Source organism: Eptatretus burgeri, chromosome 6 (assembly GCF_056783735.1).
Source record: "Eptatretus burgeri isolate ZD-2024b chromosome 6, Ebu_testis_v1, whole genome shotgun sequence".
Lineage (NCBI taxonomy): Eukaryota > Metazoa > Chordata > Myxini > Myxiniformes > Myxinidae > Eptatretus > Eptatretus burgeri.
In genome coordinates, this window is record NC_140966.1 from 6,351,611 (window position 1) to 6,365,874 (window position 14,264).

At 43.0% G+C, this 14,264-nt stretch overlaps 1 protein-coding gene across 3 annotated transcripts in view; it reads right to left on the minus strand.

The window, feature by feature from the left end:
* LOC147024184 (uncharacterized) overlaps window positions 1-11,143 on the minus strand; it is a 152,419-nt gene extending 141,276 nt beyond the window's left edge. Inside the window, exon 1 of one of the 3 annotated variants that reach the window (XM_085883849.1) lies at window positions 11,016-11,143. In XM_085883849.1, the coding sequence (XP_085739975.1) occupies window positions 11,016-11,052 (37 nt within the window). In that variant the 5' untranslated portion in view covers window positions 11,053-11,143. Of the gene's footprint in view, window positions 1-9,469; window positions 9,993-11,015 lie in introns of those variants that run through there. The other 2 variants (XM_085883848.1, XM_085883847.1) reach the window with 2 other exon arrangements.
* Window positions 11,144-14,264: the final 3,121 nt, after the last annotated feature.

Here is a 14,264-nt window from a genome sequence, read left to right on the forward strand (position 1 = left end):
GGTCGAGGTCGCAGTGGAGTCGCTCGTCGCGGGACCCAAGCAAGCCAGCTATCCTCTTTCCCCAGAGCATCAACAATTCCCCCCCTTTTTCCCCCCCATGCTGAGATAGTGCGGAAAGGGGGGCCCCGTTCCCACCCCATTCCAAGCAGTGCCAACGAAACCCGCGGAGGAGCGCGGAGTCGGGGCACCGCCGCGGCATTTGCGGCTCATCACAAGACGGGTAGGCTCCACCCGGTCTCGGCTCGTCTCTCGTCTCTCGTCTCTCGTCCCTCGTCCCTCGTCCCTCGTCCCTCGTCCCTCGTCCCTCGTCTCTCGTCTCTCGTCTCCCGTCTCCCTTCTCCCTTCTCCCGTCTCCCGTCTCCCGTCTCCCGTCTCCCGTCTCCCGTCTCCCGTCTCCCGTCTCCCGTCTCCCGTCTCCCTCTCTCTCTCTCTCTCTCTCTCTCTCTCTCTCTCTCTCTCTCTCTCTCTCTCTCTCTCTCTCTCTCTCTCTCTCTCTCTCTCTCTCTCTCTCTCTCTCTCTCTCTCTCGTCACTCTCTCTCTGTCACTCTCGTCACTCTCCACGAAAGGACCATTTTGAAAGTCACAAAGAAATTGCCCTTCATCATCAGCAATCCCATATCTCCTGGCCTCCTCAGCACCATTATGTCCCCCCCCCCTCTAACGAGCTCCACGTCACCTTGTTCCAGACCAACCTACACGGGTCAGAGCAAACCCAGAGACCAGGTCCTGCCTGCCTAAAGTCCTCGCCTGCTCCTTTCTTTCTGTGAATCTGGTATTGTCGGTGCCATAGCGGGTTATGTATTTCCTTTTGACACAAGATCGGGTTTTCACATCTTACCTTCCCTATCTGTCTGCCTCCGTGTGCCACATCTGTCCGGGTTTTGTTGTCTTGTTTATCCCTGTGTCGGTATCATTTTGAAAGTAAACATTTTAATTCTAAGAAACACTTTCTCACCTTTTTATCTTTCTGCACAACACCACCAGTTTCGTGTATTATTTGGGCAGACCTTGGGGGAAGTATTACGATTAATTAAATGCATTATCTTCAAACATCGTTTTGGCCATTCTCAGAACGGAGGTTGTGCAAGTACCATTCTCAGAATGCCTGCATTAGCTGGACGTCTATGTGACTATATCTTCTCTGATGCAGTGACATCTATATCACATGCACAATCTGGTGATGCTTTTGATTATTGGCAAAGAATCACACAGATCTGACTACCATTTATATCGGAAAAGTATTAGCAGGGAGTGCAAAATCGTGGTTAATGCCATCCTTGGGAAGTGACATAAAGCAGGCCATTCAGTCTGCAATAAAAATCTTAATGATCTCATGTAATCTTCCTTAATATGAGACCATTGGGACTGCAGAGTGGTCCCAGTGGTCTCCTACTGTTTTTGTCAAAGTCAAATGAATTTTGACCATCCCCACAAAATTGCATTTGTATGATCTTATGGCCAAATGCAATCAATGTGGTTACTATCCGAAAACAGTTTGTTTTGTTGCTCTGAAGAAACATTTTGTTGGTTATAACCTCTTTGACAGAGCAGTTGGGCTCAATGCATTCTGGCCTGGCCCTCAACAAGCAATAATATGAGATAACAGTTGTACCGACTGTAATTAAGCCTCCACTTTTTGGAAAGGTGGAGGCTGTTACCTGTTATAGGGTTTGTTTCTACAATTAGTGCCACGAATTTTTAATGGCACCTCGGAGTTTATTGGACCCCTCGGAGTATGAAAGCAGCATTTAAGGTTTTTTTTTTTGTTTTTTTCTTCCCTTTTTGCTGCCAATGTCTGAGCTACATCTTAGAGCCGTCTGGGATGTTTGGAATTAAATTTTGGCATCAACAATCGGAATAAAAAGTATGCGGGGTTGACACAAGTTTTTCACCTTGACCTAATTTTGAAGGTCATGACCTAATTATAGACATTTTAAGATTTTCACCATAGCTCGACTCATGTTTGTCCGATCAAAACGAAATTGCCCGATCTATATAGTCTCGAGTAAGGCACCTTTCTGCTTTATTTACTGAACATCATACCTCTCTGAGTTTAAAGTCAAGGTCAAATGGCGGTCTGAAAAAAATAAAGCGTTTCTTGACATCACTCATGTGTTGTTTATTTCCCTCCAAAAATAATAAAATATATTACAGAAAATTATTCTCCTCCGATTTTCATGATGTTGCGTTTTATGGATAGAATGCAGACGGTGACACATTTTTGGCATTTACACTCTATCGCTGAATGTTGAAGTTCAAGGTCATATGGCGGTCTGAAAAAATATGGCAATCATTGGATCGCGGGTGCCGGAGGAAGCTTACCCATGGCAATGGCTTTGTGATCGCAGAGATCTAGTTTGTTATTGTCAAAAAAGAAAATTAAAAACAGTCTCGACAAATGTAACCAATTGTAACTTTATTCCATTGCCAAACTGTTCCTATTGGTGAAAGTTTCCTGACAACAAAGATTATTATCAGGATTGGTGGAAGATCCTCTTTAGTAAGCGATAGCACTTCCTCCTGCCTTTACAATAGCTCGATAAAACTGTATAAATTGTTGTGAAAGAATGCAATCAATCAAGTGGACTATGCTCTTGACAGAGTGTCAGTACTGCCAAAGCAGTTCTCATTGTGCTGGGTGGTTTGGTCACGTTGGACGGTTTGGATATGATGGGTGGTTATGTTATGCTGGGTGGTTATGTTCTGCTGGGTGGTTACATTATACTGGGTGGTTTGGTTGTGCTGGGTGATTTTGTTATGCTCTGTGGTTTGGTTATGTGGGTTGGTTTGGTTATGCAGGGTGTTTTGGTTGTGCTCGGTGCCTTGGTTATGCTGCATAGTTTGGTTAGGCTAGGTGGTTCGGTTATGCTGGGTGGTTCGGTTATGCTGGGTGGTTTGGTTATGCTAAGTGGTTCGGTTATGCTGGGTGGTTCGGTTATGTTGGGTGGTTTTGTTATGCTGGGTGGTTTTGTTATGCTTAGTGGTTTGGTTCTGCTGGGTAGTTCAGTTGTGCTGGGTGGTTTGGTTATGCTGGGCGATTTGGTTATGCTCGGTGGTTTGGTTATGCTGGGTGGTTTGTTTATGCTGGGTGGTTCAGTTGTGCTGGGTGGTTCGGTTATGCGAGGTGGTTTAGTTCAGCTTGGTGGTTTGGTTATGCTGGTTTGTTTGGTTATACTGGGCGGTTTGTTTATGCTCTGTGGTTCAGTTATGCTGGATGGTTTGATTATGCTGGGTGGTTCGGTTATGCTCAGTAGTTTGGTTATGCTCAGTGGTTCGGTTATGCTGGGTGGTTCGGTTATGCTGGGTGGTTTGGTTAAGCTTGGTGGTTCGGTTATGCTCGGTGATTCGGTTTAGGTCGGTGGTTCGGTTATGCTAGGTGGTTTGGTTATACTGGGTGGTTTGGTTGTACTGGGTGGTTTGGTTGTACTCGGTGGTTTGGTTATGCTCGTTGGTTTGGTTATGCTGGGTGGTTTGGTTATGCTGGGTGGTTTGGTTATGCTTGGTAGTTCAGTTCAGCTCGGTGGTTTGTTTATGCTGGCTGATATACCATTGCCTTTCTCGCAGTCAGTCAGGGTAGTGATTTGTAAATTATTCAGGGTGCGGCATGAACTCGCCAGCTCATTGCTAAACACACCATGGGATCTTTCACGATCCCTGGGCTAGTGCTGTCAGACGAGTCCACCAACTTAACATCCTTCCAATGGACAGTGCAATTATTGGTGCATGAGAAACAACAGATTATAGCTGCGTCGAGATTCAAAACCAGACTACACAGGTCAACAGTGAGGGCACATTCATGTAGTGGACAAAAAAATGAGGGACACCAAGCAACGGCTTCCACACAGGTGTGGCTCTTATGTTAATTAAGCAAATAACATCCCAGCATGCTTAGGTTCATGCATAAATATGCTGCACCGGCCTGGTTGCCAACAATTATGGCGAACATGGCTGCAAGAGGAGATCCCCCAGTGCCACCATCCACAGAGCACATGTGGCCACCCAATGGTTTGACGAGCATGACGTTAATGTTATTTACATGTCATGGCCTTCTCAGTTCCCAGATCTGAACCCAATCAAGCATTTATGGGAAATTCTTGAACGACGCCTGGGACATCGTTTTACCACTTCCATCAAGCAGGTGTGAATGGATTGATTTCTTGTGGTGTAATGGTGCCGCATCCCTCCTGCAGAATTCCAGATGCTGGTGGACTCCATGCCACGGCACGTACATGCCATAATGGCCACCCGTGGTGGTCCAACACCCGACTAGCTGACTTTACATTGGTGTTTCCAATTTTTTAGTCCATAAGCTATCGTGCCAGTGCTTGTGCAACGGCTTTGTGTAACAAAAATAATCAGTTGAAAGCATTTCAAAATGTGGGGGAAAAAAAATTTGATCACTTTTTTTTAATGAAATACCTCCCTTTTACTGATCTCCCATCATATGAAACCTCAAAACTCTTATGATGTTTTAACTTGAAATGTGGTAGAAAACTAATTGTATGTTAAGACGTACAATTTTTTAAAAAAGGCCGTATAGTTATATAAACGGTGAGTTTGAACTTTAAATATAACAACGTTAAGAGTTTAAATGCGTAGGATAGCAGGAACATCCTTCGACTGCTGTTGAGCTGCGATAAGACATCCATTTTGTGCCAAGATTTTCTCTTGCACGTCCAATTTAAATAAAACTAAGAATAATAAACAAATAAAAAATCTTCCTGTTATCCTGATTCTGGAGGATAACTGTTTGATAAAATGATAAACACTATCAATATATGAACCAATATTCAGTTTCAGGAACAGTGCTCTTGGCACTCTTCTTGCTACATCTTTCCAAATCGAGCTTGTTATTGAGCTCAATACTGAGGAATGCGATGATCTCAGAAAGTTATACGAGCTAACCATAGACAGTACAGTTAAAAACTGACAATCTCATCTGCTGCTGATAATTGAAAACAAGCAATGTTTGTTTTGTTTTTTTTTGCAGATCAAGAAAACCTTGGTAATAGCGTGTTGATCAGAGCGTTAATGCGATTATTCGTTAGTTATGTGAAAAAAAGGTATCGACAACAGCTCATGTGAAAACAATAGGGGAATGAGTGTAACTGGTCTATTCGTCAAGTTCAGCATATGCAAGAACAACAGATGTGTCAAGAAAGAAAGTATTTACAGGTCATCATGGGATGCACTTGAAAATTAATCAAATGAGCAATCAGGCCTAAAACACACAACCCGTCAAAAAAACAAAACAAAGCTTCATTCAATGTCGACCAATTGGTGGAACAATGCTTGGTCATTATTGTGATTGTGTGATGGGGTTATTGATCAAACGTGAAATGATATGTTATGATGAGTAAAAGTGTTAGCGCAATACAGAATTTGTCTACGTGTAGCCAGTTGATAGAATGAAGAACAGCTTGCCTGCAAGTGGTGCTTACATGTGTGCATGATGATGTAAGCAAGCAGGAGGGACACGGAACAGATGTGGCTAAAATAAAGTAATATGTGGAACAGTAGGCCATTTAATTTATGAGCAACGAGGTCTTCATTACAGGAAATTCAACCAGGTTGCCGCACAAACAGTGTGTTAATACGGTGGTTGCATTGGCCTGCAGCATATTCATTTGCTCCAATGGGCTCATGATGGTGGGCCGTAGCCCAGGTTCAAATATTTGTTTGATAATGTACAATTGGAAAAGCCTGGTGTTGGCTTAGCGGTGAAGGTGGCAGGCTTGGGACTTAAAGGTCCTGAGTTTGAGCCCCGTTGGCAGCTGTTGAATTAACATCAGGTAGGGTTGACTCAGCCTGTCATCCTTCTGAGGTTGGTGAAATTAGTCTGTACTCCTTGCGAATGAAACTGCATTAGCAGCCTTATGTGCCTTTATGGTGTGAAAGGGAATGGTATTATTATTATTAATGTCCGATTGTAATGCACGTTTTAAATACATTGTGTCTAATCGAGTCTTTATCCTAAGTAATTTTTCCACTTCTCAGGTCAGGTCAGGTATGGGAGCATGTGCCAGAACAGCGCGTCGCTGCGTCCACTTTCCGCCGGTACTCCAGGGGCCTCCGTCCGGCCATCCCCCAGGCAGATGCCAGGCCCATCCCCATCTCCTTGAGATGATGGTCAACCTGCTGCAACCACGAGGCACGTGGTCAGCCCATTGGCCTCCTCCACTCATGAGACTCCCTCGCTGAGAGAATCTGGTGAGCAGGATCAGTGTCAGGAAAACGAGCTACATGTCCATACAGCCGCAACTGACGCTCACGGACTATGCAGGTAACAAATCTCATCCGAGTTTCTCTCAGCAACCGCTCGTTGGACACAAAATCCGACCAGTGATAGCCAAGGATTCTCCAAAGAGACCTGGTACCAAAGGAATTAAGTCTCCGTCTCAGATCCTTGGTCAGAGTCCAAGTCTTGCATCCATAGAGCAAGACTGGAAGTACCAAGGACCTGAAGACTCGGACTTTTGTCCTCCCACACAGGTACCGGCAGCGCCACACCCCATGATCCAGTGAATCCATGACTCCCCAGGCCCGACCCAGACGTCTATTGACCTCTGACTCACAGCCAGCAGAGACATGAATATCACTGCCAAGGTAAGTGAATCTCTCCACGACCTCAACATCCTCACCACAAACAGACACAGACAGGACAGCAGCATCCAAGATGTCACCAAAAGCCTGGATATTAGTTTTGACCCAAGAAACCCGTAATCCCAGCAGCTCCGACTCCTCATTCAGCACCTCGAGGGCCCCCAAAAGGATGTCTAAATTTTCCGCAAAGATGACTGCATCGTCTGCAAAATCAAGGTCCGAGATCTTGACATTCTCAAACGATGCACCGCAGCTAGATCTCTCCGACATCCTCCCTAAAATCCAGTCCATACAAGTGCTGAAAAGTGTGGGGGCCAGTACACACCCCTGACGAACTCCATTAACAACTGGAAATAAGTCAGAGATGGTACCACCACACTTCACAGCACTCTCAGTACCAGAGTAGAGTTCAGACATCAGATCGATCCGTTTTGGTGGCACCCCACGAAGACCAAGAATCCTCCAGAGGACATCCCGATTCATTGAATCGAACGCTTTACAGAGATCAACATAGGCTGCAAGCTCACCGCACTTCTCAATACATTTAAATTGATGTACATCCTCCTCTGTGAGCCTTAGATCTCTGCAGAATTAAAAAAAATATATTTATAATGAAAAAAAACAAACTAAAAACAATTAGGCAACCAGACTGCCAGACAAATAATATGTGGAACAATCGATTTATCAACTGAAAGCCAATATTGGTACATCATCTACTGTGGGAAGCGAGGTGTGGCTGACGTTTGTGGCCTTCACCAAACGAAATTAAAAAAAAAACCTTGAAACTACATGTTGGACAGTGCCATATAATACAAGCTATTTCAGGAGATAAACTATTTACTTACTTTTCACCTTTGCTGAACAAAAAACAAAGACCCAATGTGAATATAAACCACCTGCAGCGGTGCTCTTATATAGGAGTAGAATCGAAATGGTAAACGACGTAATCAGATAAGCTGTTCAGATAAATAGCGACGAGCATGTTTGCAGCAGGTGCCGAATCAATCATATTATACGTCATGCCATTTATGAAAAAAAAGATTGTTCCGATTCCAACCCAAATCAGAACATGACATGTGGGATTGGCATCTTGCAAATCCATTACATACTGTTAGTTGACAATAGCTGAGGCCAAGTCTGGGTCCACTCCTTATTTTAAAACTTTTTTCTCATGGCATTGCAGGGATACAATCAAAATCTTTGAATTATATTCATAAAAAATTATTACAATGTGGACTATTAACGCGAGTAATTACAGCGCGAGTAATGAACATACTTCCAAACATGTTATTTTTTAAAATCCCCTTTGATTTCTTTTACGGGATGATAGAAATCTCACAAGATTCATGAGAAGAGTTTTGGTTATGAGTAGAAAGATACTGAAAAACTACATTAATAAAATGAAGAAGCGGAAGATAAATGGTTCGGTGAAGAGGTCAATTAGAACACACTGCAGTCCAGTAGCTGGTGTCGGCTTCGCGATTAAGGTGGCAGGCTTGGGACCTGAGGGGCTTGAGTTTGAGCCCCTGTCAATTGTTGAATTAACATCAGGTGGGGTTGATTCAACCTGTCATCCTTCTGAGGTTGGTGAATTGAATAACAATGTATTATGGAGGTAATAACCATTCAGGGTAACCAATGTCAGAGTGGTGACCTGTCCAGGACTGTACTCCTTGCCAATAAAACTTCCTCAGCAGTCCTATGTCTCTTTATGGCATGAACAGAATGGTATTGTTATTATTATTATTATTATTATTGCAATCCCGTAGGTAATGAAAAGTAATTTATAAGTAATCAAAATGCTAACATTAGCCCTTCCACAGAATGATCTTCAAACTATGGCCATTTCCAATCGATAGCTGATCCTGTTAACCGTTTGATATTTGGAGACTCAAAGTGTGCTCGTTGCATAAACTTGAAAGAGAAATGGAATGAAGAAGCTTAATTTGAATTGCATGGCGATGGTGACGGCGAAGCTTGAGGACATGCCTCAAGTCATGATTGATGGCAACCGATGAGTGTCAAGTTAAAATCTGGGAAGATTCTAGTTGTTTTATATCACATTTATATATGACAAGGATTTGGTAAATAAAATAAATAAACACCACAACTGGTGGTCATATATACATGTTAACGGGACTGTATCGTGTCCCCTTAAGGCTTTTCCTGATTCGTTCCAAAAGTTCTATTTTATTGGTTAATTTCATGGTTCGCTCGAACCAACAAAAAAGATCAGGAGGGTGCCCAAAGATATTCCCGTAACGAATGTACCTTTCCCATTTCCCAGAGGTCCGTCGTCCTCTCTCCCATACATACACAATGATGGCAGTGTTTGTGACTCCCCCAACAACCCAACTGCATCCACTTCTCTAGGCCTTTCCCCATACGTAACAATTCACTCCCTATCCTTCCTTACTCTTCCCAACACCTATCCCTCACACCCACAGCCTCAGCCTCCACACTCCTTCTCCCAACTTCCCAAACCTCCCCCTTCAGTTGATCTCACCACTCCATGATTATCAAATCTCAATTCTATTTTCTGAGTCCTCCCCCTGCTTTCCCCTTGAATACGCAATGTGTTGCCTGCTTGTGAGTGAATGCAAAGGGTAACTGAAGCACGGTGAAAAAACGAAAACGACACAAAAAGGTGACAAGGGGAAAACTAAGAGAGACCACTAACTAAATTCAATCCAATAGTGTAATGAACACCCAAGGAGTTTGAATGAAAGACAAAATTGTGGTGGAGAAACTAAAATAGATGAATAAAGGCAGAAGAAGGAAAAATGAAGAAGAGAAGCAAAATTGTCAAAGAGCAGCACAAAGAATGAAGTGAAGCCAGGATAAGTTGAGAACTGTAGGTCACACCTTCAACATCTGACAGGATGTCATCCAGATGTTCTCTCACACTCAGCTTGCTCTCCATACTACTCTACCAGCTGGTGTTTGAAAAGCTGGTGAGGTCATGCAGAGTGAAGAACACAAACAGCCTGGGCTGGAACAATCTCCGTGCTGGACATGAAGACTTCACAAGTCTTTCAAGCAGTTTTGGTCACCCACAGCTGGAATGAACACATCGAAGAGCAATATGGCCTCAAATAGAGAATTGGCGTCAGTGATCAGCTGTTCTTTCCTTTTCTTTTTGGTGTCAGTTCTCCAGATACCTTAAAAATCGACCCTCTTCTTGCACAATTCTTTTGGGGTTATTTCTGTTTCTCTCTGTATTTCTCTGTGACTTGTTCTCAAATTATTGTGGATACTGCCACCCCTCCATCCTGACTTTTCCCTCGGCCAATGGGCGAAGCCTCAGGACTTTTGGGAGGTTTGCGAAAAGATTTCTTAACTCCGCCTGTCTCTCTCTCTCTCTCTCTCTCTCTCTCTCTCTCTCTCTCTCTCTCTCTCTCTCTCTCTCTCTCTCTCTCTCTCTCTCTCTCTCTCTCTCTCTCTCTCTCTCTCTCTCTCTCTCTCTCTCTCTCTCTCTCTCTCTCTCTCTCTCTCTCTCTCTCTCTCTCTCTCTCTCTCTCTCTCTCTCTCTCTCTCTCTCTCTCTCTCTCCCTCTCTCTCTCTCTCTCTCTCTCTCTCTCTCTCTCTCTCTCTCTCTCTCTCTCTCTCTCTCCCCTCCCCTCCCTCGACTCCCCGAGCTCCTTCCCTCTGCCGTCATCATCTCTCCCCCAGGCCTCTCCACATCTCACTTCCCCAAGTTCTTTGACCTTAAGCCAACAATAGTTTCATGTACAATTTAAAGAGATTGAAACAAGGTTTATTCATGCCATGGTTGATTTGATTTGGGTTGACCAATTTTCATTCCTGTTGTATGGACAGTTACAAGCAAAATCATAAAAATTCCCCAAAACATGAAGCTATTTATCCGTATATGTATCGATAAACTTGATCACGGAAAGGGATGGATTTGTGAACGTATAGTTGAATGCTCTTTTGTGGGGTAAATTGAAATGGGTTGTTGATAATATTGCGGTAGTGCGCTGCCAATAGTGCAAGGAAGCAGGCATGCATTAATGACCAAAGGGGGGAATAAATAGAGAAAAATAAATTTGAAAAAAAGGAAGGGAAGAGGAGAGAGAAGAGGAGAGAGAAGAGGATAGTGGAGAAAGTGAAAAGTAGATTGGGTGGGAAAGGAGGTTATGGAGAGGAAAGTGACGTTGGGGGACATCTGGGCGAATGGTGGGTATAGATCCAAAAATTCTGACGTTGTGTGTACGTCATATATAGAAGACCTTCACGGTTATGATGAGCATGGTGCAAAATGGAACTTCTTTGTAAACCTTAAAGGAAACAATACCTCTTTGGCAGTGTTTACACCATCCTTTGTTATACCATCAGTTACTGTAACGCAGGCATGAGTGCACTTTCACATGATATTTATAGGGATATTAGAAGATAATGGAGAACTCACCAATATATAGAGTTTGAACGTGGTATCCCAGCACCATGCGCTCTCACGTGTCCAGAAGGGAAGGTCACACTTTCCGAGGAACATTATTAATGTGCGTTGCTCATGCCGTAAATATCTCAGCAGTAACAGGGTTCATGTGCCACAAGCCCGGAGGCATCACCTGGGGACATATGGTGACATAAACCGATGTGGAGAAGATGAATGCAATTGATGAGTAGCGATACCATCCAACCAACATAGTTACAGCAAACAGAGTCAATGGCAGATACCTTGTGGCAGATTGAATTTCTCACTTAAAAAAAAAGAAAAAGATAACATTCACATAGGCAAGCTTTGGACATCTGTGCAGGCCTAATTGAAAGCAGCTTGCTCCGTTGCTATTTGTGCTTTGTTGTGCAACCATGTTACCGTCTGCCGTGGGTTGCTGGGTCAGCTTGGAGAATGAAACTCCCACTTAGTAACCAAAACTGCTGAGATAGATCAACAAGCAGAGTTGCCGTCTGCTAGTACCTTATACGTTCGATTTGGTATAAGGCTGGAGCTCGGGTATGGTCACTCTTTGGTGCTATTTTTTACCCTTATTAGCAGAGCTTCAGTGCATCACAACTACAGCATCCCACAAACTGTGAAAAAAACACAACAACAACTGCGTGTGGAAAGCCACCTGGCAAAGCATTGAGATTTGTCAAGAAGCAAAATATTACCAGCAGCCATTTTGAAGTACCAATCATCGAGGGTACCAGCTACGTGTGAAGCCATTTGTTCCACATCACATATGAACTAACGGAGATATAATATGGAGATTGTATAGCACGATATGACCACAGTTATGTTGCCTTCAATGGTGCTTGAAGTTTGTAAATTACGTCGTTTACATTGAGGCAGTGGCAGAGCTTAAAGGGTGAGATGGCAATCTTAGAAAATGTCCAGTTATGAACAGTGGTAAAAGTGCTAAATTTGTGTGGAAGCGTGACAATCTCTGAACTGCTTTCCTCTTCATCATGTCTCTGACAGAAACAAATGTGAACAAGATATCTGCGATCACAAAGCGAATGCCAAGGGTAAGCCGGGGGAGGCTTACCCTTGTTGATTGCCCACGACTTACTCGTGGCCCACGATAAAATTGATGGCATATTTTGTTCGGACCGCCATATCATCTTGAACTTCAACATTTAGGGATAGAGTATAAATTAAGAAAATGTGTCCCCATCTATAGTCTATCCAGAAAACTCCACGACATGAAAATTGGAAGAAAATTATTCAAGTTATGATCAAAAAGGTGTCTTTTGTTAATTTGGTCACAATCAGTCGGTCAAGGACACCAATCAAATATCAGGTGCACAACTTCAGTGCAGGTACAATATTATGATGCAAGAACATCCCTATAGAAAGCAAAGCAGTTTTTGAGATTGGCAAAATTGAGTGATGACAAAAAACGCATTCTTTTATTCAGAGCTCCATTTGACCTTGACCATTAACTCCAAGGGCAGGATGTAAATTAAACGTAAATGCAACTAGCTCAAGGCTATCTTGAGGGCAATTTTGTTCCGACCGGGCAAACCTAAGTCGAGTGATGGTGAAACATGTTAAAATGTCTATAATTAGGTCATGACCTTTAAATTAGGTCAAGGTCAAAAAAGTCATCCCGGCATACTTTTTATTCTCATTATTGTTGTAAATTTTCATTCCAAAAGTCCGAGCCAGATCTCAGATACAGCTTGGACATTGGTGGAAAAAAGTGGAGAAACATCGAAATGTAAATGGTGGTTTCGTACTCTTATGGGTCGAAGACCTTGACTTTAAACCTGGAGTGGTATGATGCAAATGAAGCACAAATGCACCTTGCTCTACGCTATTCATCGAGGTCAATTTCATTCTGATCGGACAAGGTACTCCGAAAGGTCTAACAAACTCTTTGGTACCATGAAAAATTGGGGCACTAATTGTTGAAACAAACTCGACAACAGGTGCAGAGGCCTGCAAAAATATCCACCCCTTACCAATAATGTCACATTGAGATGAATTACGAATTATGTCGAAACAAATTTTCCAAATGAACTATTTTTTTATATAACTGAAGAGATCAAATGAAACTCTGTTATAGTTGAAGGAGGTTACATGTCAGGAATCCCTGTAAAAAGCATGTGCAAATCAAAATTCACTGGTTGTAAAATATTCAGCCCCTTCGATCAGTACTTGGTGGAAGCACCTTTTACAGCAATGACAGCTGTGAGTATTTTTGGGTAGGTCTCTACCAGCTTTTCACAGTGAGATGGTGAAACCATCACACATTCTTTATGTAAAAATTGTTCTTGTTCTGCCATGTTTGATGGAGATCGTAAATAGACTACAATATTCAAGTTTCACCATAAATGTTGAATTGAGTTCAAGTCAAGACTTTGACTGGGCCACTCATGAACATTTATTTTCTTCTTATTCAGCCACTCCAGTGTAGCTTTGTCTTTGTGCTTCAGATCATTGTCCTACTGAAATGTGAATCTCCAACCCAGTTTCAGATTCATGGCTGACTCGAGCAGGTTTTTTTATTATCAAGGATTCTCCTGTATTTTGCACCGTCCATTTCCCCTTCTATCCAGACAAGCTTTGCGGTCTCAACTGATGAAAATCACCCCCATAACATGATGCCACCATCATGCTCGACAGGAGGGATGGTGTTGACTGGGTGATGCACAGTGGTAGGTTTCCACCAGACATAAGACTTTGAATTCAGACCAAAAAGTTGAATTGTTATCTCGTCTGACCACAAAGTTTCTCCACATGCCTGCAGTATCATTAAGATGCTTTTTTGCAAAGTCCATACATGCTTTAAGATGCATCTTTTTAAGTAATGGCTTCTTTATTGCCACCTGTCCATGGAGGCCAGGTTTGTGACGGGAACAGGATATTGTTGATTGATGAACTCTGACCCCCATCTCAGACATAGAGTCTTGCAGATCTTACAACGTCAATGTTGGATTGACAGTGACATCCTGAACCAGTTTCCTGCTTGCTCGACTGCTAAGTTTGGATGGGCGACCTGATCTGTGTAGAGTCTGGGTGTTATGATAAGTCTTCCACTTCTTAATGATGGATTTCTCCAAACTCAAAGGGATAATGAGTGACTTTCACATCTTCTTAGAACCCTCTCCTGAATGGTGCTTCTCCAACACTTTATATCTCACTTCTTTGGAAAGCTCCTTGGTCTTCATGTTTGCCTTGTTGGTTGACCAAGTGAGTTGTACCTTAAAA